The 23,013-nt window shown below is 39.1% G+C and overlaps 1 protein-coding gene across 1 annotated transcript in view; it reads left to right on the top strand.

Annotated features, from left to right (window-relative positions):
* Positions 1-23,013, top strand: part of LOC127416502 (kinesin-like protein KIF26A) — a 141,988-nt gene that overhangs the window by 106,259 nt on the left and 12,716 nt on the right. Inside the window, exons 5-12 of the mRNA XM_051655906.1 lie at positions 3,351-3,540; positions 8,618-8,809; positions 9,580-9,673; positions 11,794-12,056; positions 12,423-12,606; positions 17,932-18,091; positions 18,708-18,870; positions 19,524-22,461. Of these exons, the coding sequence (XP_051511866.1) occupies positions 3,351-3,540; positions 8,618-8,809; positions 9,580-9,673; positions 11,794-12,056; positions 12,423-12,606; positions 17,932-18,091; positions 18,708-18,870; positions 19,524-22,461 (4,184 nt within the window). The remainder of the gene's footprint in view (positions 1-3,350; positions 3,541-8,617; positions 8,810-9,579; positions 9,674-11,793; positions 12,057-12,422; positions 12,607-17,931; positions 18,092-18,707; positions 18,871-19,523; positions 22,462-23,013) is intronic.

Here is a 23,013-nt window from a genome sequence, read left to right as displayed (position 1 = left end):
AAAAAGATGAAGAGAGTGGAAGTGTGCAAGTGAGGATAAAAAGCTGAGCAGTGTAAAAGAGAAAGAAGTGAAGAGAGTGGAAGTCGTTCAAGGGTCACACTGAGTTTACAAACTTGTCAGTTTCCGACAGGTGAATGGAAGTGTGGATCTCACTTGGGAATTTTTATCACCAACTCCTGGACCAAGACTCATTTCAGAAATCTCTTTGGAAAGAGGGCATTCCTGAAAATGCTTTGGTGCAGGAGAGCTTCGTACATGGCCGTACAACTAAAAACTTTTTCATGGGGTCGCCATGAGGGCTTCTGACATCTGCTTCTCGTCCTGCTGCCTCTCATCTCCTTGCACCTGTATCCACTTCCTCTGCTCATTTGCTCATTGGAATTTGCACGAAGTGGACCCCTGATGACAGTGACAGTAATCACATCACCACGTTCAACAGCAGACACCTCTAACCCGCCACCTCCATCCCAGTCATACCCTCCACACCCGCCTCACTCTCACACATGCTGGGAGCCGTGGAGTGCTCTTACCAGGGTCTGGAATGAACAAGTTAAAAAGCTGCTTTTCTCACCCCTTTGCTGATATGACCTCTGAACAAAGATAATGGATTGGCGAGAACTGTAAGTATAATGGATTCTTTTGTTTTATTTATTCACCATTACATATGTTTTCAGTTTCTTAAACATTTCTCTTCTCTTCAGCATCTCTGGTTGTTCACAATCTTCCTTGCAAACTCATGGTGTTAATTTGTTGCTCTGTTGTTCAACACATAAAGGAATTGTTCACCAAAAAATGAAAATGCATGGAACACAAAAAAGAGGTGTCAGTCACCATTCACTTTCATTGTATGGAAACGGGATTCAATAAAAGTGAAAGGTGAGTAAGACCAACATGTTACCTAACATCATGTCTAATGTCCAACAGAAAAAAGAAAGTAAATCATATGGTTTGGAACATTATGAGGGTGAGTAAATGTCAGAATTTTAATTTTTGGGTGCACTATCCCTTTAACTGATTATCATTAAGGTGGTAAAAACCCTGATGAAAAGACCAGCATTGCTGGTCATGAGCCTATGCTGTGTTTTGGGCTTTACCAGTTAAGTTTAGCTGGTGAGCAGCATAGCTACAGTATGCTGGTCTCCCAATCAGACCAGCATAAACCAACCTAAACCAACATGGAAATTCATATTCATTGTACAGTAGATGATCTTTTCAGTTGAGAGTGCATTAGAAATCATAGTCACCATTGTGCTTCAGGTTTGCTCTCAGTTGCTTAACTGTCTGTCATGCACATGTTGCAACCCTAAAACCTCACCTGCATTAAAACTAATAGCAGCTCTTCCACAGCAGAGAAGGGAGATTTAACAGGTGGGTGTATCTGCGTGAAGCCTTGCCTAGCGTGCTTGAGCTCATTCTACCATGCTGCTTTTCACCCACTCTGGTCACTCACCTCTGTTGGCTCCTGACTGATATCTCAATCTTTTGTGTATGTGACTGCGTTGTGCTTTATAAAAAGCTTGTAAAGCATTTGTCGTGCTGTCAGACAGGGCGAATGCAGCTCTCTGCCCTATGTGTGGGCGTAGGTCTTTTCTTTATGTTAGAGGAGGCGCTGTATATGTGTATATTCACAGGCATGTGTGTGAATAGGTGAGGTGTGTGGCGGAGGAGGCAAAAAAGGTTTTGTCTCAATAGGTGGGTTTAACATTAATAAAACCCTCCTCCTTTTATTCATTTTTTTCAAACCTTTATTCCCCCAATTCCTGTCCATCCTTTCTCTCTCTCTCTCTCTCTCTCTCTCTCTCTCTCTCTCTCTCTCTCTCTCTCTCTCTCTCTCTCTCCATCATGCAGAACAGAAACTGGAATGCCTACTTAAAGGGATAGTTCACCCCAAAATAAAAATTCTGTCATCATTTACCATCTCCCTTGTGTTGTTTCATACCTGTATGACCATCTTTCATCCATGGAACACAAAATGAGATGTTAGGGAGAATGTTTGGGACTTACAGATTCAGTCATCATTTTATAGAAACAAGAGCTATGTCAACATTCTTCAACATTTATCCTCTTTTTTCCACTGAAGGAAGTCATATGGGTTGGGAAAGACATGAACGTGAGTAAAGGATGTCAGAATTTTAATTTTTGGGTCAGCTATTCCTTTAATATTGCTTTTTTCCTCCACTTAAGTATATGCATATGGTGATAGCAGATGATGTGCAGTACTAATTTGCTTCTGTAGTCTGTGAGTCTGTGTTTGCACACATATCCATTCACACCATTTAATGCATAGCACATACAAATTTCCTATGGTGGCCTCCCCTTGTGTCCTGCATGGAGACTGTAATTACATTGAAGAGGCTGTGCTCAAGGAGTTGGAGGGTGTGAGGGAGAGAGAGACAGACAGAGAAAGAGAGAGAGAGAAAGGATGTGAAGAAGAGTGAAGCATTTAATGAGCTCAAGCTTTTCCTCAAGCCCTTCAACCTAAAGCTAACAAGCATAATGACATGAATGTCAACTGAAATACACACACAGCTTCAAGCAGACTGCATCTTTTTCACCATTATTGCACACACATAGCTTACTCAATCTAAAAATATATTTTTTTATTTACCTTTTGCTAATTATAATTACTATACATTATCCATAATAATAAAATGAAATGCTTTAGCTTGCTTCATGGGTACGTTTATTTTTTTTTTAAAACGTACATGTATACACAAACACACACTTGTCTTTCTGTATTTCATTTTGTCTTTTTGTTCTATGTCCAACAGTTTGTCCCTGCTTTCTCTCATTTGCTTTTGTCGCATTTGCACATTTCAAAATTCACTTCAGTTTTGAGTATTTCCTTTTTGGACTAAATGATCTCTCATATTGTCAGTGTGTATAATATATTGTAGCCAAAATCCAATAATGGACAGATTTTTGAACTGATTAAATGTTTTAAGAGAAATCTGTTGAGAATTGTGATGGGTGGGTAAATTTCAGCATCGGCTGCCAAAGCATGAATAGGAGAAAGACTGGAACCTTGCAGGCTGTTGATTTGTTCACTCAGACAACTGGAGTCAAATAGGTTTTACAGGAGCACAATCTTGCAATATGGACCATAGATTTGTCATATTCTGATGGCTCACGCTTGCTTTGGCACATCTGTTTGGAGGATTCCTCAGCTGTAGGAATGAACACTCAAATTCTGGTCTGCAATTCAATGTAGATCTAGTATTCTGTTCAATGTGTCGATGTCAAATATTTGAAGGAAAGAGATGGAGCAGTATTGCAATGCAGGTTTTTAAGAAGGAACCTCCTGGTCATGACAACTTGACCTGATCTTTCTGTTTGCTGCTCTTTCACAGGGCTGCCCAGAAGCTGAACCTCTCCAAACGGAAGAAGCCTCAGCCTCTGCCAGCCTCCCCACCTGACCCAGAAGAGCCGTTCTTCTACACTGATGGCTTCAGTGCTGCCCTGCAGCTCTCACCCCCAGCTGTACCCCCATGTCTCCTCAGGGCAGGGTCAAAGGTCAAGGACAGCCCTGGGATGGGAAAGGTAAAGTTTTTTTGCTACAGCTGGATGTTTCTGATGTGATATTTCTTAGGTCTTCAAAAGTTGTGCACAGCCTTAAAAAGGTTTTCAGAAGTTTGATCCTTTTATAACCATAGTCTTAGAGGGATAGTTCACACAACTTTGGGTGAACTATCCCTTTAAGACATGTTAAACATTTAGTCAAAATTACTGACATTTGTCTGAAAAAAAGAAAAGAAAAGAATAATAGGTCAGGACATTTTGATGATGTCTTAACATGACAGCATGTACTTCATACTATGTATTGCAGGGATTGCAAATTACATCATGAATGAAATGAAATGAAATGAGATCATGTGAAAACCTCGAGTTACCCTATCCTCAAGAATGCTCTGTGGGTTTTATCGATTTGGCTAGTTCTTGGGTTACGTTCAAAGCAGACTGTGTGTGACAGCATGGGTTTGCCCAGTTGTCCTGATTCCCAGGCTGTTGGAATTCCAAGAAGCTCCTTCGGAATGCCAGACAGCATTCCTCTCTGTAAGTGACGAACAGGCCGTGGGAGTGGGAAAAGCAATGTATGAAAACAGAAGAGTCAGAGAATGACAACAGAAAAGGGCTATTTAAGTGCTGGACAGTTTGGGTGTGGAAATGTTACAGGGCATCAGTTTCTTACGATAGCCCAATGGTTTAAGGAGCCAGATACACAGAATAATTAGTCTGCATAGGTCATGCTTTGGATGACTAATAAAATGTCTATCCTGAATTGTGCATTTGCATAAAAGCACCTGTCAAATGCGGAAAAAAAAGGTTGTCTGGACTATTTGAAAACCCAGAAGCTAGTTCTTTTCCTTCCCCTTATTATTAGAAAAACAATCAGCAAATCATTTAGCTGTTTACCATTAGGGATTATAAGGCAAATGAATACGTATGGTCTGAGTCTGTAGAGATTACATAATCATTTGAAGATAAGTGTCTCTTAGGTAGCAGGGATAAGATGAGCAAACTGAAAGCCCTGATCCTTCATGCTGGCCGTGTATCAGTTTCTCATCAAATCCTGCAGTGGGGTGTTTTTTTATGGTGGAGATTACATAAATGTGATGGGATTATAGTGAAGTAGATTAAACTCAGTTTTACTATATTATATTATTTGTCCATTCCCACCTTTGTCCACCCCAGTCTCACTGCTAATGCAGTGTTAAACTGACCTTAACTTGTATTGAAGGATGTGTGCATTGCCTCTATAAAAACACCATTATTCTCAGGGACTGTAGAGTTACTGTGATCATTGTCATGGTAAAGCACCATTGTACCCATTAGACAAAGTACTTAATCCCAGTTTACTGTTCCCACAATTAGTGTACTTTTGGGTCACTTTGTATAAACAACATCTGCTTAATATCAACTAACTTGAGGTCATGCCCTTTTATGTAGAATCAGCTATGCATATTACGCTATATCTGCTATCATGCTATTAAACAGACAGTTCCATAAATATATCCACTCATGGGATTTACGCACATCATCAACATCTCAGCGTGTCACCTCTATTTTGGGTAACAAACTCATTCCTTTCCATCAGACACTCTGTAGGTCTGAAAGCCATTAAAGATTGCTCTGACCCAAGTATGACCCTCCTGCAGCACAGGTGATGTGCTCTAAATAAATTCAAAGAGATATTGGTCATTAGCATTTGGTTTAAGATGACGTTTCTGTGGGAAAGTAAGAAGATAATGGCCGCTCTTTAGATAAATTAATAGACCATTGACTCATAAACATCAGCAGTTGGTTCAGGTTTATTATGGCGTCATGTTTACAGAAAGATGATTCAGCCATTAAGGACAGTGAGGTCTCTGTCACTGAAGTCTCAAAGAGGATCAGGACACCTGAGCAGATGTCCCTTTATTACATCATAATAGCCACTGTAGATTGAGGGCTGCATTAATAAAGCATTTCCTTAATTGTGCACCTAATTGTGTTGTGTCATTACATTTGTACAAACACAGCATCAAAAAATGTGCACAATAGGCATTAAAAGTTTTCTAAAGTCTCACCAAAGGCAGACAGCTGCAAGTTTTTAATGAGGTTTATCCAGAATGATGCACTAATGCACAGACGGTTATGCAAATTAAGTAAATCTATATGTAATTGACTGATTGACAAATCATTGTTGCTTTTGTTCCAAATTAAATTGATTGATTGACAACTCTGCAGTGTCACAGGAGGGTGTGCAAGCTGCAGGCAACACTATAAGAGATCCGTATCTCAACTAATGACTAAATTCACATTCAGTGAATCAACAACCTCAAATATAAAATTAGCTCAGGTCAATTATTTGTATGAGAGCACCTCTTGTCCATTGATGGGCTTAGCAATCAAGAATGGAAAAGTTTCAGGTTCAGAACTGAAGATGAATTCATTTTAGGAGGTGGTCTTGAGCTGGTCTAGCTGTTCTCTTATTAGGCAAGCTGGTGTTCAGCTGGTTTAGCTGGTCAGCTAGCTGGTCTTCTAGACTGACTAGCTGAAAGTGCCCAAAACCCACCTAAGACTTGCAAACAAACCAGCTAAGACAAAAAGGAAACCTTCGCCTATAACATTCTTTAATGTCAGTTATTCAGTTTACGCTGGTGTCATTAGAACAACAAAAAAGAAAACGTATTGTTTGGTTTGCTTATCAAAACCAGCTGGAAAATAAATGTATGTGTGGGCTGCCATCTCAATATAAATAAGCAACATACTGTTGTAATTCTGATCTGGCAGAAGAGACCTGTATTCACCGGCAATTTAATTCTTTATCTCAGTAGAGGACTGTAAACTTCACGGACTGTTTGTTGCTCTCTACTCCAAAAGTGTCCCCAATGGCAGGCAATAAAATAAAGCGTTAAACACAGAAAGTGCAGTACATTATTACCCCACTGAGATACACTAAAATGAACTGTTCTGCTTCAGTCATGTGGGATGTGTTGTTTTAATTTGCTATCGATCTGTACATTGCTTGTGTTTATGAGTGTAAGAAAGGGATAGATATTTCATGCATGTTCCATTAACGCAACCACCTGGAATCTTGAGTGTTAAGTCTAATATGTCATGTGCTGATTTACAGTTAGGTCATGTTACTCTAAAATTAGATAAAGGAAACATCAGACACATAGCTGAGACCCCTAAATGAGGCTGCACTAAATGAGTCTTTATACTGCTCAAAGAAGAAAAATAACTTCTTATAATAATCAAAATCCTTTACTTTAAACTGAAAATATCAGTAGTGCCAAAAGTAATACTATCACAGAAAAGCAGCAATTAACCAAAGTCAGATGTTTTAGCCAGTGCTTATAAGCTAGTGTGCAAAGCCAGTTTTATTTGCTTTACTACAATCCTATTAGGCTTTTGACACTTGCAAGGTGATGTGACATATTTTAGGCTTGTATTGTGAATGTTGTGATGTCAAGAGAGGACTTGACTATAAAACAGTTCATGGGATACATCTAATGTCATTTCTCTAGCAACTCAAAATATAATCACTGAATGCTCTGAATTCATTAGTCAGAATACCATAGAGGGTCTCCATGCCCTGGAAGGTGGACAAGTGCATAGGTGTTTCCGCAGAGCCTGAGAAAATGGCTGTAGAAGGTCAGTCCTTAAAATAGAACTTTTCTTTAGGAAAGACACATTTACGAATGTTTGTCCATTTCCAGGTCCTTTGTGCCATGTTCCATGGATTGACTGCAGGTAGGCCTGTCGCGATTATTAAATAGTCGTCTGATCGCAGTTATTTCATGATTGTTGTGCACTTCAAATTCCCAGATTTTAATTCCCAAATAAGGGAATTTTAAGCAAATATATAAATTCCATCAATAGCACATTTGTGTGTCATTCAGTTAAACTCTAAGCATCAATGAGCTGCACCACGGATGTCAACCAGAACAGTTTTTATTTGGAAGAGCACGTGAAGCGCTTCTTAAGCGCTCTGATGCGCACGACATCAGCAAAGGTTTGTGCTATGTTTGTACAATCGTGCAAATATTCCTGTTCATACTGGATTCATATACACATTGTTAATGACATGCAGTAACACAGAGGAGATGCACACTTACTCTATTTCTGTCGTGATAAAATAATTAAACTAAATATTAAAGGTTTTACTTCATGAGAAATAAGGGCTCGTGGGTTTAATCAAAGAGCATTAAAATAACGTGTGAAAGTGAAGAATTTTTTTTATTATTTGAATATTGAATATTTGAAGTTAAATTTTTAAAAATTATTTCTTAAGGTGTATGAAGCCTACATGCACCTTAAGAAATATGACAATTTGTATGACAAATAATCGTGAAAGCCCTCAAAGAGACAATTAATCGTCATAGCCCTTTAACAGACAATTAATCTTCATAATCTCAATTATTTGTTTGACAATTAAGCGTCAGCCAAATTTTGTAACTGTAACAGCCCAAACAACAGGCTAAGCCACATCTGAATGTACTGTTCTGTAGCAGTGCTTTAGGCAGTGCTGTAAAAATTATTACATCCCAAGTATTTGATGGTGCAAACCACACCCAAAATCTGTTATCCTGATGGAGAAGAGGCAGTTGCTGTTGCTTGAATGCCTGTCAGTCTCATTTTAACATGAAGTTCCTGGCCACTAAGACATGTTTTACAGCAGAATATTCCCTGTGAAGGAACAGAAGGGAGTTTAGGGGATCTCAACATCCATCTTCTGCTGATTGACATGCTTCCAAGTGTTGTCAGTATAAGGGAAATCTTTGGAAAAGATTATAGAAACAGTATGAGGGGAATCCTGAAAGACATTTTTCTTGAAACAAACCACTTAATAGTTGTGAGAATTAGTATGTGAGAGGGTGAAATTAAAGCCGGAGACTTTGTTATTGATTAAATTCAGCCTAAATTTTGGTCGAGCATCCTGAGGAGTCTCAAAATTTCGAGTTTGTCACAAATGAAATCTGTAATTATTTACATTTATTTATTTGGCAGAGGCTTTTATCAAAAGTAACATTTTATACAGTTTATACAGTGCCCATGCCATTGTGGTCATGCACTACCAGTTAAAGGAACACACTTAATTGTGTTGCCTTAATAATTGTGTGCTTTGCAGGTGAAAGTAATGGTGAGGATATGCCCTGCCAAAGGATACCGAGACACCTCAGAATCCATGTCCTTTCTGAAGGTAGATGCCCATAAGAAGCAGTTGACGTTTTGTGAGCTGCCCGCTAGCTCACGCTACGCCTCTGCCACCGCCCCAAAGATGTTTACCTTTGATGCCATCTTCACCCAAGATGCTTCACAGGTAGAGTAAGAGTGCAGCTACTTTGAATTCTTGACAGTCATTTTGAAAGTCATACCAAAGCTCTGCCTCCCATTTCCTGTCTGTTCTTCTAATTTCATTTTGAACATAAATCTGCACACAATTGAGGTCAGACAGGTAGGACAGTTGTTCTGATCAAACTAGAAATGTGCAAGGAAGATGTACAGTTTCACTTAGTTTGTGAGGGATATAAGGTTTGAGTTGGGTTATCATTCTGAGCCCAGAGCACCTCAGAATCTCAGAGTAAAAGATATCAGATAGCTCTTTCTCCTGAACTCTTTGGGAGTTCAGAGTCTTTGGGTTTGCTGTCCCAGAAACATCAGGTCTGATGATCAATGACTACTCCACACTGTTCAAAGAAGAGGCTTTAAGCAAGCACACATCAGAGGTAGTTCTTACATTAACACTGCCATAGCTTCCCGCAAGCTGCAAGATACACACTCACTTCCACAGTTTGAAGTCTTCATCTGGGAGTCCTTATTGTATTTTGCATTTCAGAGAAGGTTGACATGAACAAGATGTTATGTGGGGAATTGAAAAGCCTTCACTTCTATCTATGTGTCTATGAGAGTTATTCATTAAGAATCTATCTATGTCTATCTATCTGTCTGTCTGCTAAATCTAACATATTTTATGCCCTATGTCTTGAATTACAAATGCATAAACTTTTTTTTATTTGGTCTGTTTTTTTCTTTTTGGTTCCTTGCAGTTTGGTATAGGCTATGTCTCTCAATGTCAGTTTCTGTCCTCAGGCAGAGGTGTGCTCGGGGACAGTGGCAGAGGTAATCCAGTCTGTGGTCAATGGGGCAGATGGCTGCATCTTCTGCTTTGGTCAAGCCAACCTTGGTTTGTAAACATCTCTGTTACTCAACCTAATACACAGTTGTAACGTTGTTGGCTGCTGACAATGATGACAATGACGAAGATGACGTGAAGATGAAGAACCCAAGTGCAGTTTATTTACAAACGTGAACCAAAAACCCTGACAACAAAACATGGACTAGACTATGGCTTGACTATGGCTTGACTATGGCTTGACTATGGCTTGACTATGGCTTGACTATGGCTTGACTATGGCTTGACTATGGCTTGACTATGGCTTGACTATGGCTTGACTATGGCTTGACTATGGCTTGACTATGGCTTGACTATGGCTTGACCAAACACATACCATCACATTCAATACTTCACAACTACACAATGGAAAACATGAGGCTTAAATACAAGACATGGGAGAACATAAACCAATGAACAAACAGAACTCATAACAAGCTAATTAAACAATAACCCAATGAAAACATGACACAAGAACATGGAGGGAAAACAGGAATCACATGACAAGGGAAACAGAAACACATGACATGAACCAGGAACTAGAATTTCAAAATAAAAGACATGAATCAACACAATACACATGACAACAGTCTACATTAGTCTCCACTTTTCAAATTAACTTTCTTGTTATGGTTCCCCAGCCCCCTCTGTCACAATTTTCCCTGATATGACAGATAATGCATGTTCAGAATCAGAATCCATTTTCAGAGAGAGACACCATTATTCATGTGTGGCAAAGGGAAAGTAGGGGGAATTTACTAATGTTTTGACTACACTTAAAACCTCCCTAACCAGGAGGTAGAGAAACACGGAGAGGGCATATGGGATTTGAGCTGCAATAGCGGTTTGTTGAACACAAAGTGTCCTCGTTTTACACTTCATGTTTGAAAAGCGCTTAGTTTCTCTCTCTTCTCTCTTGTTGCTCAGCCTCTCACTGTGTGTGTGTGTGTGTGCCTCCCACAGCGCTGCTTCAATCCCCCATAGTTAGCTTGGCTGCTCCTTTCTTTGCCTTAGTGAGTCGTATTCTCTCATGACTAACATCCTTGTGGGTTAATTTCATTAGCTTAGGGGCAGCTTACATACACAGTGCTATTATTAACACAAATCATATTATATGCCTACTTTTATAACATTAGGGAGTTTTGTTAAGATAATCAGTTGACAGAATGTAATTTTATAAAATATCGTGCTGACAAATGCTGGATACTTATTTTATTATGTACCTGTAACTTTTTATTTGGTGGACCTACTGTATGTAAGAAATGCTAATTGATGTAATGCTTATTAAAAACAATTGACACAGTTCAGTCTATGTTTATATATAATTAGGAATAGTGTAGTGGCTTAATATAAACAAACCATAAACTGCTGAGGGGCTTAACAAGGAGATAGCTTTTGATGACTCATCAATAAAAATAGTTCAAAAATACTTGCGTCTTGAGTTTTATTGACGAAGATTCCAAAATCCAAAGAGCAAACACTGATGAATTCCAAGTCATGAGTATGAGTTTGTATGATGTAAAAAATATCAAATGATAAACAACGTTTAGATGATCAACAAAAAATATGTGCTCCAAACTCACCCCCTCCCTTTTTGTGAGCACATACCAGCACAGGTGTTTTAACCCCCAAATTGTGATGGACACACATGACACTTAACATTTAAAGAGACATGAAACAATTAACTTAAACATGGCTCCTACAGATAGTTTACCCAAAAAAGAAAATTCTGACATTACTTATTCAGCCTCATGTTGTTCCAAATCATATTACTTTCTCCTGTTGAACACAAAAGGAGAAGTTAGGCAGAATTGTAAGGACTGACAATGGCAGTCACCATTCAAATGTATTGTATTGAAAAAAAAAAAATAGCAGCATTAACATTTCTCCTCTTATGTTCCACTGAAGAAAGTCAAACAGGTTTGAAACAAGTTGATGGTGAGTAATTGATGACAGAATTTTAATTTTTGGGTGCCATAGCCCATTTATTAACCCATAGAAAAATACCCTTAGAAATAAATGAAGAGAGCAGGTAAAAGTTAATGACTGCTCATTAATAATGCTCACACTTTCTTGCAATGTATTAAGCAGCAATTCCAGTTTTCTTACAATAGTTGATCCTTCCCATACAGGCAAAACCTACACCATGATTGGCAGGGACAGTTCTACTCAGAGCTTGGGCGTGGCCCCCTGTGCTATCTCTTGGCTCTTCAAGCTCATTGAGGAAAGGAAAGAGAAGGCTAGTACACGATTCTCGGTCCAAGTGTCTGCTGTGGAAATCTGTGGAAGGGAGGAGCTGTTAAGAGACCTGCTGGCTGACTTTTCCACAGGGGCCTCCCAAGACAGCCAGGGCGCAGGAGTTTCCCTGAGAGAGGACCCAGTCTGCGGATCCCAGGTGCAATAAACCTTATGAACCGTTGGGAGTTTGTTTTTAGTATATATAGATTGGAGTTGAAAAGTTTGCATTGAAAATCTGGAATTCAAAATATAATTTAAACCTAGTTTAAACTAAATAAACGAAAAGTTTTAGGAATTTGAATATTTTTAAACTAAGAAATGTAATCAGCTTGATGGCCTAGTGCCGCTGGCAGAAATTATGCTTTTAGTCCATTTAATAAACTTTGTCACTATTAAGACTTTCCACTATCCATTTGTCTTTTTTTCCCTCTGCCAATGTTTCATTGTAGCATCCTGTCTCATCACCCCTGCAAATGCCTCTCTGTCTATCTTTATTTATTTTTCACTCTTTGTCTACATCCAGCTGCAGAACCAGAGTGAATTGCGGGCTTACTCTGCAGAGAGGGCGGCATTTTTCCTGGATGCAGCTCTGGCAGCACGCAGCACTAACAGATCGGACTGCAAGGAAGAGGACCATCCGAATTCCCACATGCTTTTCACCCTGCACATTTCTCAGTACCGTACGGAGAAGAGCACCAAAGCAGGAAGTATGACTCCCTGTGTTCATTTTCAAAACGTTAGTTAGTATAAATAAAAGTTACACCTGCTCCCGATGATGTGTAAATCACGCGTAAGACATCCGAGCATGTTGTGTTCTTTCAGACAAACTGCCATGACAACATTTTGATAGAATTGAAATTAAATTAATGAAAAAAATTTGTTATTATTAAATTAGTGAAATTAAAAAAATAACAAATAATAATAATAAAAAAAGAAACAAAAATGTTTTTATTTAGAAATGTTTCTTTGCTGCTTTTTTCAGTTCAATTCAATTCAATTTTTCCAAGTATAGTTTTTTCCCAACTCCAGATTCCAGCAGAAATTCTTGACATGTGTTTGTGTTTGATTTTCTCAAGAAAAAATAATAATGCCCTCTAAGGTGACTGGCTGGACATTTTGTTTTTTAATTTGAAATAAGCTCTATTATTTAGATTTCATAATTTAGTATAGGCATCAGTAAATCGTGTTCAGTTGGCCAGTATGGTCAGTGGTAAAACCATAAATGAACACAGGTGCGGCAGGTGCGTACATAAACAATATAATGGGGAAAAAAAGAAAAAGTTGCACACTGTCATATAGCTTTTAAATCTGTAATATCATACAGCATTTCGGTCAAAGACCTTCTTCACACATTCTGTCAATATCTTTGAAGACTCTTCCTGTTGCAAGGGAAGTATATCACTGTACACAGTCCTGGATTTACTCAAGAAGTTTCTCCAAAGACGTGGTCGATGTGCTCAACTAAACCAGAGAAGGTGGTGGACATCCTCCTGTCGGCATGAACTGAACATTTTTTACACTAAAGCTTCATGTCAAACCATTTTTATTGACCTCTTGGACTGTATAATTCACAAAAGAACCTCTGATGACAGAAAATATGACTGTAAGTTCCTCACTTTCTTTTTAGATGCGAGTGTTTGTTAAATCGATATTTTACAATGTGAATGCACTCCATTAAAAAAACAAAAACAAACTTTTATTACTGTTTGCATGCATGTTAAAAGCTTCCTGTTGTCATTTACTAGCGAGTCTGCAGCCTTCCTTATATGACGTTTCATGGGCGTGGATTATGATAATTGTGAATGAACGTGCATGCAGCTCTATTTACGAACGTCTGGAATTCATTAACTTTGCTGCCTTCATGTGCTATTGGAATTATCCTACTTCCCACTTCTGAAGTGGTAATTACGAGTACGTCATGTTCACGTTCTTTGTTGTCAGAAAGAACATGAAACATGTACAATGCCAGGTTCATTCATATCACTCAGTTAGCTTGCTGACGATAATGGAATTTTGGTCAAATACAAGCTATTTTCACGGTGTGAAAATGTATAAAATGCATCAAATGGTTGCTGATATACATAATGAATTTGACAGAAACTGCAAGCGTTAACAATTAGCTGTATTTAGAAAAATGAATAAAACCTGTCATTCAGTACAGAAACTGAACTCTCCTCCGCCATGTTGAAAGTTTACGACTCATCCCATCTCGGAAACTCGGGTATCAAAACTATCTCAGAGTTTCCCAGTCATAATTATGACTTCAGGGGTCATTCATGTACAACTTCCGAGTGGGAAACTTGTATTTGCGATAATTCCGATAGCACGTGAAGGCAGCATAACATACACAAGTTGTGCTAACAAATCTAGGGAGTACGAAGGATTCGTGAATACAGCAGAAAGTTTTCGGGAAGCTCCATTTTATGCAGAAATTACTCACGATTCTTTTGTATATTTACGAAATTTTCATGAATGAGGCCCTGTTTTTTTTTTTGTGTGTTTATTTAGGAACACCAAAAAAGGAAAGCTATCTTATTGAAATTAATAAAATGATTAAGCTATTCAGTATCCAATCTCAATGGGGTTATTCTCTTTAGACAACAAAATGTTTTTTTTTTTAAATATTAATAAAACATTTTGTTGTGTAAAGAGAATAACCCCATTGAGATTGGATACTGAATAGCTTAATCATTTTATTAATATTTATGTATAATATTGTAATTTAAAATGCAAAAATATTTTTAGAACAGTTATAATATCCTGCCATAAAGGGATAGTTCACCCAAAAATTATAACCCTGTCATCTTTCCCTCATGTTGTTCCAATCCAATATGACTTTCTTTCTTCCATGAAATACAAAAGGAAATGTTCGGCAAATGTTAGCCTCTGTCACCATTCACTTTCAATGCACCTTTTTTTCTATGCAGTGAAAGTGAATGGTGACTGAGGCTGTCAGTCAATGACATTCTGCCTAACATCTCCTTTTGTGCTCCACAGAAGAAAGAAAGTCATAAGTGTTTGGATTTGGAACAACACAAGGTGAGTAAAGGATGACTTACAGTATATGATTATTGGTTGAACTATTCTTTTAAAAATCTTTTTCTTCAAGACCAATTTACCTCCACTACAAAAATGAAGTTAGGCCCCCTTATCAAAGTCCAAGAATACATTTAACCAGTGGCGGGCCATGCATTTAAAGTCTAGGACTTCAGTGTGATTCATGCCATTAAGAAAACACAGTTTCACAACAAATAAGACATCCTATGCCTTTGGGCATCATACATTATGTTGCAGATAACTAGTAAAACCAATTGACATTTTAAAAACACATCAACGCACGAAAGCCAGAACTTGAAACGACACTTAATGCTCAAGCAAGCCTAATTTTAACTGCAGCATGACTGATTTGTGAAATGAACGTCTATTTTTTATATGAATCTACCAAGGAGGTCTATAATACCTGGAAAAATCTATAATAATATTTGCGATTTAAATGTTGCTTGCAATAAATTTCGTATTGTCAGGGTACACAGTTATGCTGCGTTCCATTCAAGTTGGATGTGGGATATTCCTACTTGATATCTCCGACCACAAATGCATTCCATTCCCCAATATTAGGAAGATGACATTTAAGGAAACAAAACTGCAATGCTCCCATTAGCTTAGCAGGGGTTTGATTCTCATTAGAGATGTCTCCTAGCAACCCAACTGATAAACAATGCTGCAGCGCTAGCATTTGTGCTTCAGGTGTACGATTATCAAAAGAGATTATAATTTACTATGTTTTATACACCTGTTTCTGCAGGAGTTTGTTAAACAAGCTTAAATATCATGTAATGTGGAAACAAACTCATTTATTGATATTACTTAATAAAGTAAATGTTTATCACTTTGTATATCTCCCAGAGTGACATGTTTGTGTGAAATCATGCCCCTGCATCTCAGTGAAATTGGAGTTGAGAATTTCTGCACAAGCCTACAAGTTGTAATTCTGACTTTAAGATGCATTCCATTGCACTTTTCCTAGTAGGAAGTTGTAAAATCCGACTTTCTGAGTTGAATGGAACGCAGCACTACTTTTCAAAACTTGATCTGACACTGAATGCTCCAGCAGCCTAATTTACACTTAGAAAACTCCTGATGTTGCTATAACAATGCAAAAAGCACTTACCAATTTGCTTGAAGTGAAAATCAGTCCTCTTTTCCTGTTTAATAAATTAAGCAATCACACTGTCATGCAGAACATCTCATGTTTTTAAATCCATAAAGATCTCTTTCTCAATGGCAATACCAGCAGTAATGACAGCCGACTCGTCAGACAGCTTGATCTTACGCTTTTCGCTCTTGAATTACGTACATCACTTAAAGCGTGATTGCGTCACCCAAGGCCAGCTAGAAGGCCTCGACCGGGACATATTCTAAAGATCACACCCACCAAGAACAAATAAATCAATTTGATTGACTGATGAATCTGACAATCTGACTTTAGTTGCTCATTCATTTGCACAGTTGAGGGATTCTGAAGAAATTCTGAAGGCCTGACGGGGTGGAGCTCAAACTCACACACTGCTTCGGGCATGCCATTTGTGAAACAGTTGTCACACTTTGCTTGTAAGCATCAAGGAATAAATTCTGACTGGATAAACTTTTAGTTTTTCTCTATTTGTTTGTAGATTAATTAAGAGTGGAAAGTGATTAAAAATACATAGGCAAAAAGGTGATTTAGAATGAAAGGATGAAAAATCTGTATTTATTTGGCATGTTTGGCCAGCAGAGAAGGTTTTGCTGGCCCTGAGAATTCACCACTGCATTTAATATGTTTTTATGCATCGTTAGTATTTTGAGATGTTATCAGTTACCTTAATTTAGTCCTTCTGATAGCGACTTTATGAGAATACTAACAAGAAGGGTTCACACATTTTCATTACTGAGTGTAGACATCCTGTCAAGTCAGCATGTCAGCAGCATGATCATTGGTATTGCGCTCCTGTTGCTGCAATGCGGGCTGGGTGCTGGCCATTGACACTAGCCAGAATAGATTTTAATATGTAATGAGGCTGGAGTCTCCTCTGCAGAAATGTTTATTGAGCCCAGCATGAAAAAAGAACCTCGTCTGCATTCCCACTCTTCAGAGGGTCCCTGTTCAGAGTGCCAGCTTTCTAAATCTTGCTGACGTGAGGATAATGGCCTCTATCTCAATGTGAAATGAGAGCATCATATCTCTCCAGTAATGATAGTGAATGAATTTTGATCTAGTGACCTACATGGGGCTGTAATCTAACTAACTTTACATACATTTATTGCTTGAATTTTGATGGACTGCCGAGAATGTTGAATCACCACTTACAGTACATACTAAAGATGCTATATCCAACTAATTACTAATAAGGTCCCCGACAACAAAGTGCGGTGCAGTGCCTGTGGCCTTTGAAAGGTTACCAAGACATCAAATAATAAAAATAAAAAAATACTGTCATGGAGGTGCTGTGATTTTTTTTTTTTTAAATTTTATGTTAAAATCCATTCTCCTATCCCAGCTTTATGTGCAGAGACAAGTAAACCCTTCATAGGTTTTTCGTAAGCCTTTCCAGTTCCAAGAAAAGAGTAAACACTGTAGCTGTGTGGCACATTCAACATTGCTCTGTTTGTTTAAGTGACAAAGCAACATTGGCTCAACCAGTGGCATGAATTTGGGGCGTGACTGTATGTTTGGACACAGTCATTATTTTTTCTATTTAATTACAAACTTCACCTTTAAACAGGACAGAAGTCTTGCTTTATCCAAAGGATGGAGGCTTACTTTTTTTTTTTTTTTTTTTTTTTGTCATGGGTGCCAAAAGTTTTATTTACAGATTTCAGTTCAGTTTAGGTTTTTGGAACAAAAAATTTGCTCTGTAAACAATACAATTATGTTTTTAAATGGGGTTTAAGGCATTTTGCCACAGCCTCAACATACTGTACTTACTACATAGTTGTCTAAATGGACAAAGGCAGTCAGATTCTTAACAAGTTGTGTTCAACTTTCTCTATAGTGTCTGGGGGTCAGAGTCGTCTGCATCTCTTTGACTTGGGCAGCTGTGAGTCTGATCTGAGCCAAACACGAGATGGAGGAAGAGGCCAGTGTCTGTCCTTAGGTGCCCTCGGAAATGTCATCCTAGCCTTGGCCAACGGAGCCAAGCATGTGCCATACAGGTATGTTCTTCATATAATAGTTCAGATAATCAATGCAAGTCAATAGTGGGAGATGATAGACCTCTGTTAATAATGCTGGTTTGTCTTAAAGTACCCACTGAGCCATTCTGATCTGCATCTGCAAGGATTTCGTTCTCACCCTCCTTAGATCAATGAAGCCAATTAACCAACTTTGAAGCAAGATAAGGCAGCCAGTGGGAGGGTAAATTGAACTGAGGTGGGACGTATTGATAGGAATGTGGTCCAGGAGGATTGGAGATGTTTGCTGAAAGAGAATGAAGAAAGACTTACTAGAGACCAGGACAGAAAACACTGTAAATGTGAGCAGGGAAAATTTATCTTTTTCTGTTAAATTTGGCTGCAAATATGTGATCCTCACACCACAATTTAAAAAAAAAAAACACTCCAAACCAGGTCACTAGAAAGCGAGAATGAAAAGGAGGGATTTCTAATAGTCAGGGGAGCCCATTTTCTTTGGTTGCCTTTTATTCAAGTGTGATTCATAATCCTCTATTTTAAGACAACCTCTCCATGATCTTAGAGCAAAGGAGGCAGAACGTTGGAAGCCCTAGCTTCCTTTTTGGCTAACGAGAAGATTTTTTGATGTATAATTCAGGGACAGCAAGCTCACCATGCTGCTAAGGGAATCGCTGGGCAACATAAACTGCAGAACTACCATGATCGCCCACATCTCTGACTCGCCAGACAATTATGCTGAATCTCTCACCACTGTGCAGCTTGCTTCCCGCATACACCGCATGAGGAAAAAGAAATCCAAGGTATGTGATTCCATTTAAGCTTATGCATTGATCCTTCTTATTAGTCAATGAATGTGTGTATTCATACAGGACAAAGTATGACTGTCCAGTTCATTGTCTTTTTAAAATATATATATATATATATATATATATATATATATATATATATATATATATATATATATATTTTTTTTTTTTTTAAGCTTTTCCTGATTGATTTTCCTAGATGACAAATAGCTTTTGTTCATCAGAACACTTCACATTCTAAAGAAGTATTTGTATTTTGTCAGAGAAACAAATGTTGAGATGGTAATTTTACTGCTAAATTTCTCACTGACTGATGTCATATAATTAGTGCTTTTGATCCAGAGGGAGAATGTCATGTATCCATTCCCATTGCCGAGGCAATTTGTACATTATAATTAAGCTGCTTTACAGAACATATTAATGTTTTATAGATATGATCTGAAATCCTTTGCCAGCATAACTTACAAATCAATGCATTGTATTGGTAACTTATTTCGTCTCTCCTTTGGTGTGCACTTTGAAACTGTGTTGATACTGACATGCCATTTCAATCTCTGATTTGATTGCACTGTGTGAAACAGCTATATAACTGCAAAAGTGTATGTGAAAAGTGTATTGATACCTGCATGGTTTGTGATTCTGTTCAGTATGCATCCAGTTCATCTGGAGGGGAGAGCTCCTGCGAAGAAGGACACATCAGACGAAGACCCTTCCACCCTCGGACTGTGGCTCTTGATCCAGACCATCCTGCACTGCTGTCCAGTGACCCAGATTACTCCTCCAGCAGTGAACACTCATGTGATACAGTGATCTATGTGGGGCCCGGTGGGGCCCCTATCTCTGACCGTGAACTCAGCGACAATGAAAGTCCCCCAGCTTTTGTACCTATCATTCCTTCCCTGAACAAGAAGCGTGTAAAAGAGGGACCCAAGTCTGATGGGGACCATCTCAAATGCAACACCTTTGCAGAGTTACAAGAACGGCTTGAGTGTATTGATGGCAGTGAGAGCTCATCTGTTTTTACTAGTGAGGGAAAAGGCCAACAGAATGCTTCCAAAACTGCAGCAGACAAAGTGGCAGAAGGGACTTCTGTATCAGCAAGGACAGCCAAGTCCTCTCTCCAAAAGCCTGCACAGCTGCAACATGGGGGCACATCTGAAGCCAACAAGACATGGCAAGATTCTGAGCCTGTTGTGAAAGAGAAAGTCCACTTCAATAAAGGGCCTTTACAAAAACCCAGTGCTTCTAGCTCCTTGCAGAACATCTCAAGGACCCCGGAGTGTGGCTTAGCCACACGGACACCTCCAGTGGGTATGAGCCAGCAGGCCCTAAGACAGGGAGAACAAAGTGACTCCCCAGATTTTGACAGAGCCCAGCACCTTAGTAGAAGTCCTTTGGAGGTGAGACACCTATGTGCCGCTCTAAGCAACAGGTGTTTTGATAGAGATGTTTTAAGGACTACAGTAACACTGCAACAGCCTGTAGAGCTTAATGGAGAGGATGAGCTTGTGTTTACTGTGGTCGAGGAGCTGCCTGTTGGTCTGGTTCCAGACAGTGAGCGACCTTCCAGCATCATTAGCTTTAACAACAACTGCTCTTTGCAGGCTTTTGCATCTGGCTCACGTCCTGTTAGCATAATCAGTAGCATCAACGATGAGTTTGATGCTTACACATCGCAGATGAGCAGGTCGCAGCTTAATCTAGCTAGTGCTTCAATGTCACAAGAGGATCTTACAGCTGGATGCATCACACAAGCACAAGGATCTTCAATCTGCTCCTGGCCTGGCAAGACAAACATTTGTACCCTAAGAAGTGATGAGACAATTTTTGAAAGAAGACTCTCTTCAAAAAGTTTGCGCAGTGGACCAGACAGCAGCCCCATGATGGATTTACCTGGTGGTTTACACATTGAGTCTTTCTCCCAACAAAGAACAAATAGCTGTTTAGGTGACAGTGGAATTTGTTTTTCGGAAATACACTATGATTCTGCAACTGCTGACAAACTATCCATATCGAAGTGCCCTCTATCTCATGACAGTACCAAAGCAACCCTCAGTGGTCCAAAGTCACTAAGATCTAATAGACTTATCACTTCACAGTCTGCCCAGATCTCAAACATCTCTCACTCTACTCACATCAAAAAGAGCACACAAACTTCATCCTCTAGCAGTAGCTATAGCCATGAGCTACAACACCAAGGAAGCAGAATAGATGAACAATGGGTCCACACAAGTGGTGGTTTAGACTCAGCCAGAAATGCTGAGTTTAGCTCTGCTAGTAAGTCACCCAAAAATGGCATGAGTGGTATTCCATCTAGAAAGACAAGTGGGAATAGCAACAGTGTACCTCGCCCTCCAAAAATGCATGCATCATCTGTATCTCAAAGGGTCGTGGATGGTTGTGAGAAATCCAGTGTTAGGAAAGGAGATCTGAAATTCTCATCTTTAGGAAAGAAAGTTAATGGACCAAAGGGTAGTATGCTCCCTAAGTCTGGAAGCATGTCACCCCCTGCTCCACCTGTCCGGAAGTCTAGCCTGGACCAGAGAACACGTATTTTATTGTCTCCAAGTGCCTTAAAGTCTGTGGGTAATGATGGAACAAGATCCTCTTTCTCCAAAGCATCAGTTTCTGAGGAAGACTTTGATGTCCGAGTTAGGGGGGAATCTTTAAGCTTTAAATCATCCAGCCTAAGGACAGCTTCTAGTCTCAGATCACATAGTGGTAAAGGGGACAATGGCAGGAATTTTGGTAGTCTTATGTCCCTTGAAAGGTATGACAGTTTAACTTCAGTGGGTTTAAAACCAGGTACCTCAAGAGAGAACAGTAGCATCGGTATTGGCAGCACTGGAAAATCTGGTAAAACTGTGCCAAAACTTGGGACTCCCAGTTCCATATCTACACCTGCTGCCACTTCTCCTCCATCTACCATTGGAATTAGTAAGCTTGGACAGCTAAAAGCCAGTATAACACCTAAAGCCATTGTTGGGAATGGCAACAAAGGAAAGGCCTTGTTGAGTACTGTTTCAAAGTCTACTAGTTCCTCCATCAAGTTCCTTGCTGTCTCAGCTGCACGGAATGCCAGTCTACCTCCAACTGGAAAAACCCCAACTCGCTCAGTTACAGGCTCCAATGGTAAATCAGGGAGGGGCACTATTATGGGCACAAAGCAAGCAATCCGTGCAGCCAACAGTCGGGTCAGCGAATTAGCAGTTGGTAGCTCCAAGAAACACCTCAGGGGCTCTGACCCAGCAGATGGCAACAATGATGCCACATCAGCCAGCGAGAAACCTCTGGCTGCTCCTCTGCCCTCTCCGTACAGTAAGATCACTGCTCCTCGCCGTCCTCAGCGCTACAGTAGTGGTCATGGAAGTGACAACAGCAGTGTACTTAGTGGTGAACTGCCACCAGCCATGGGCCGCACTGCACTTTTTTATCACAGTGGAGGGAGTAGTGGCTATGAGAGCATGATCAGGGACAGTGAAACCACTGGCAGCGCATCATCTGCTCATGACTCCATGAGTGAGAGTGGAGTGTCCACGTCTAGCCGAACAAAAGCTTCAAAATCTCCCAAAAAGAGATCCAATGGTAGGTTTTCCTATCAAGACACTCGGGGCTTTATGCCCTCACTGGTGTTTAATTCAGTAGATTATTCCATGGATAAAAGGAGTAATTTTTGTGCTCTTTCATTTGTTTATTAGATAAGTCTAATTACAAAAGTTAGAATGGAGAAAGATAGTATCTGCAAATCACTGAAGGTTGTTTATGTACTTGAATATGATTTATGTACTTGGCCATTAACTATCTAAATATTTTAGGACCATAGATATGGCTTATTATTAATATTTAACATAATACATATTTATTAAAATGTTTATTTCAAAACTGAAATAATGTGTTTAAAAAAATACAAATATATACTGTAATAATAAAGCATCCCATCTTGCCAGACTAGCCATTTAATCTTTTTTGATTTATGCACCCAAGCTTATTAATAATATTTGATGTCATGCTCCTAAAGCATTTGTAAGAACCTTAAGCTGAAATCACCACTGCTTTAAATGCTGTAACCACTTACAAGCCTCAAACATATTTAAAAGCATGCCCAAAAACTCTGCTGTTCATCATGGGCCCACATGA

Source organism: Myxocyprinus asiaticus, chromosome 25, assembly GCF_019703515.2.
Source record: "Myxocyprinus asiaticus isolate MX2 ecotype Aquarium Trade chromosome 25, UBuf_Myxa_2, whole genome shotgun sequence".
Lineage (NCBI taxonomy): Eukaryota > Metazoa > Chordata > Actinopteri > Cypriniformes > Catostomidae > Myxocyprinus > Myxocyprinus asiaticus.
This window is presented reverse-complemented; position numbering and strand designations above follow the sequence as displayed.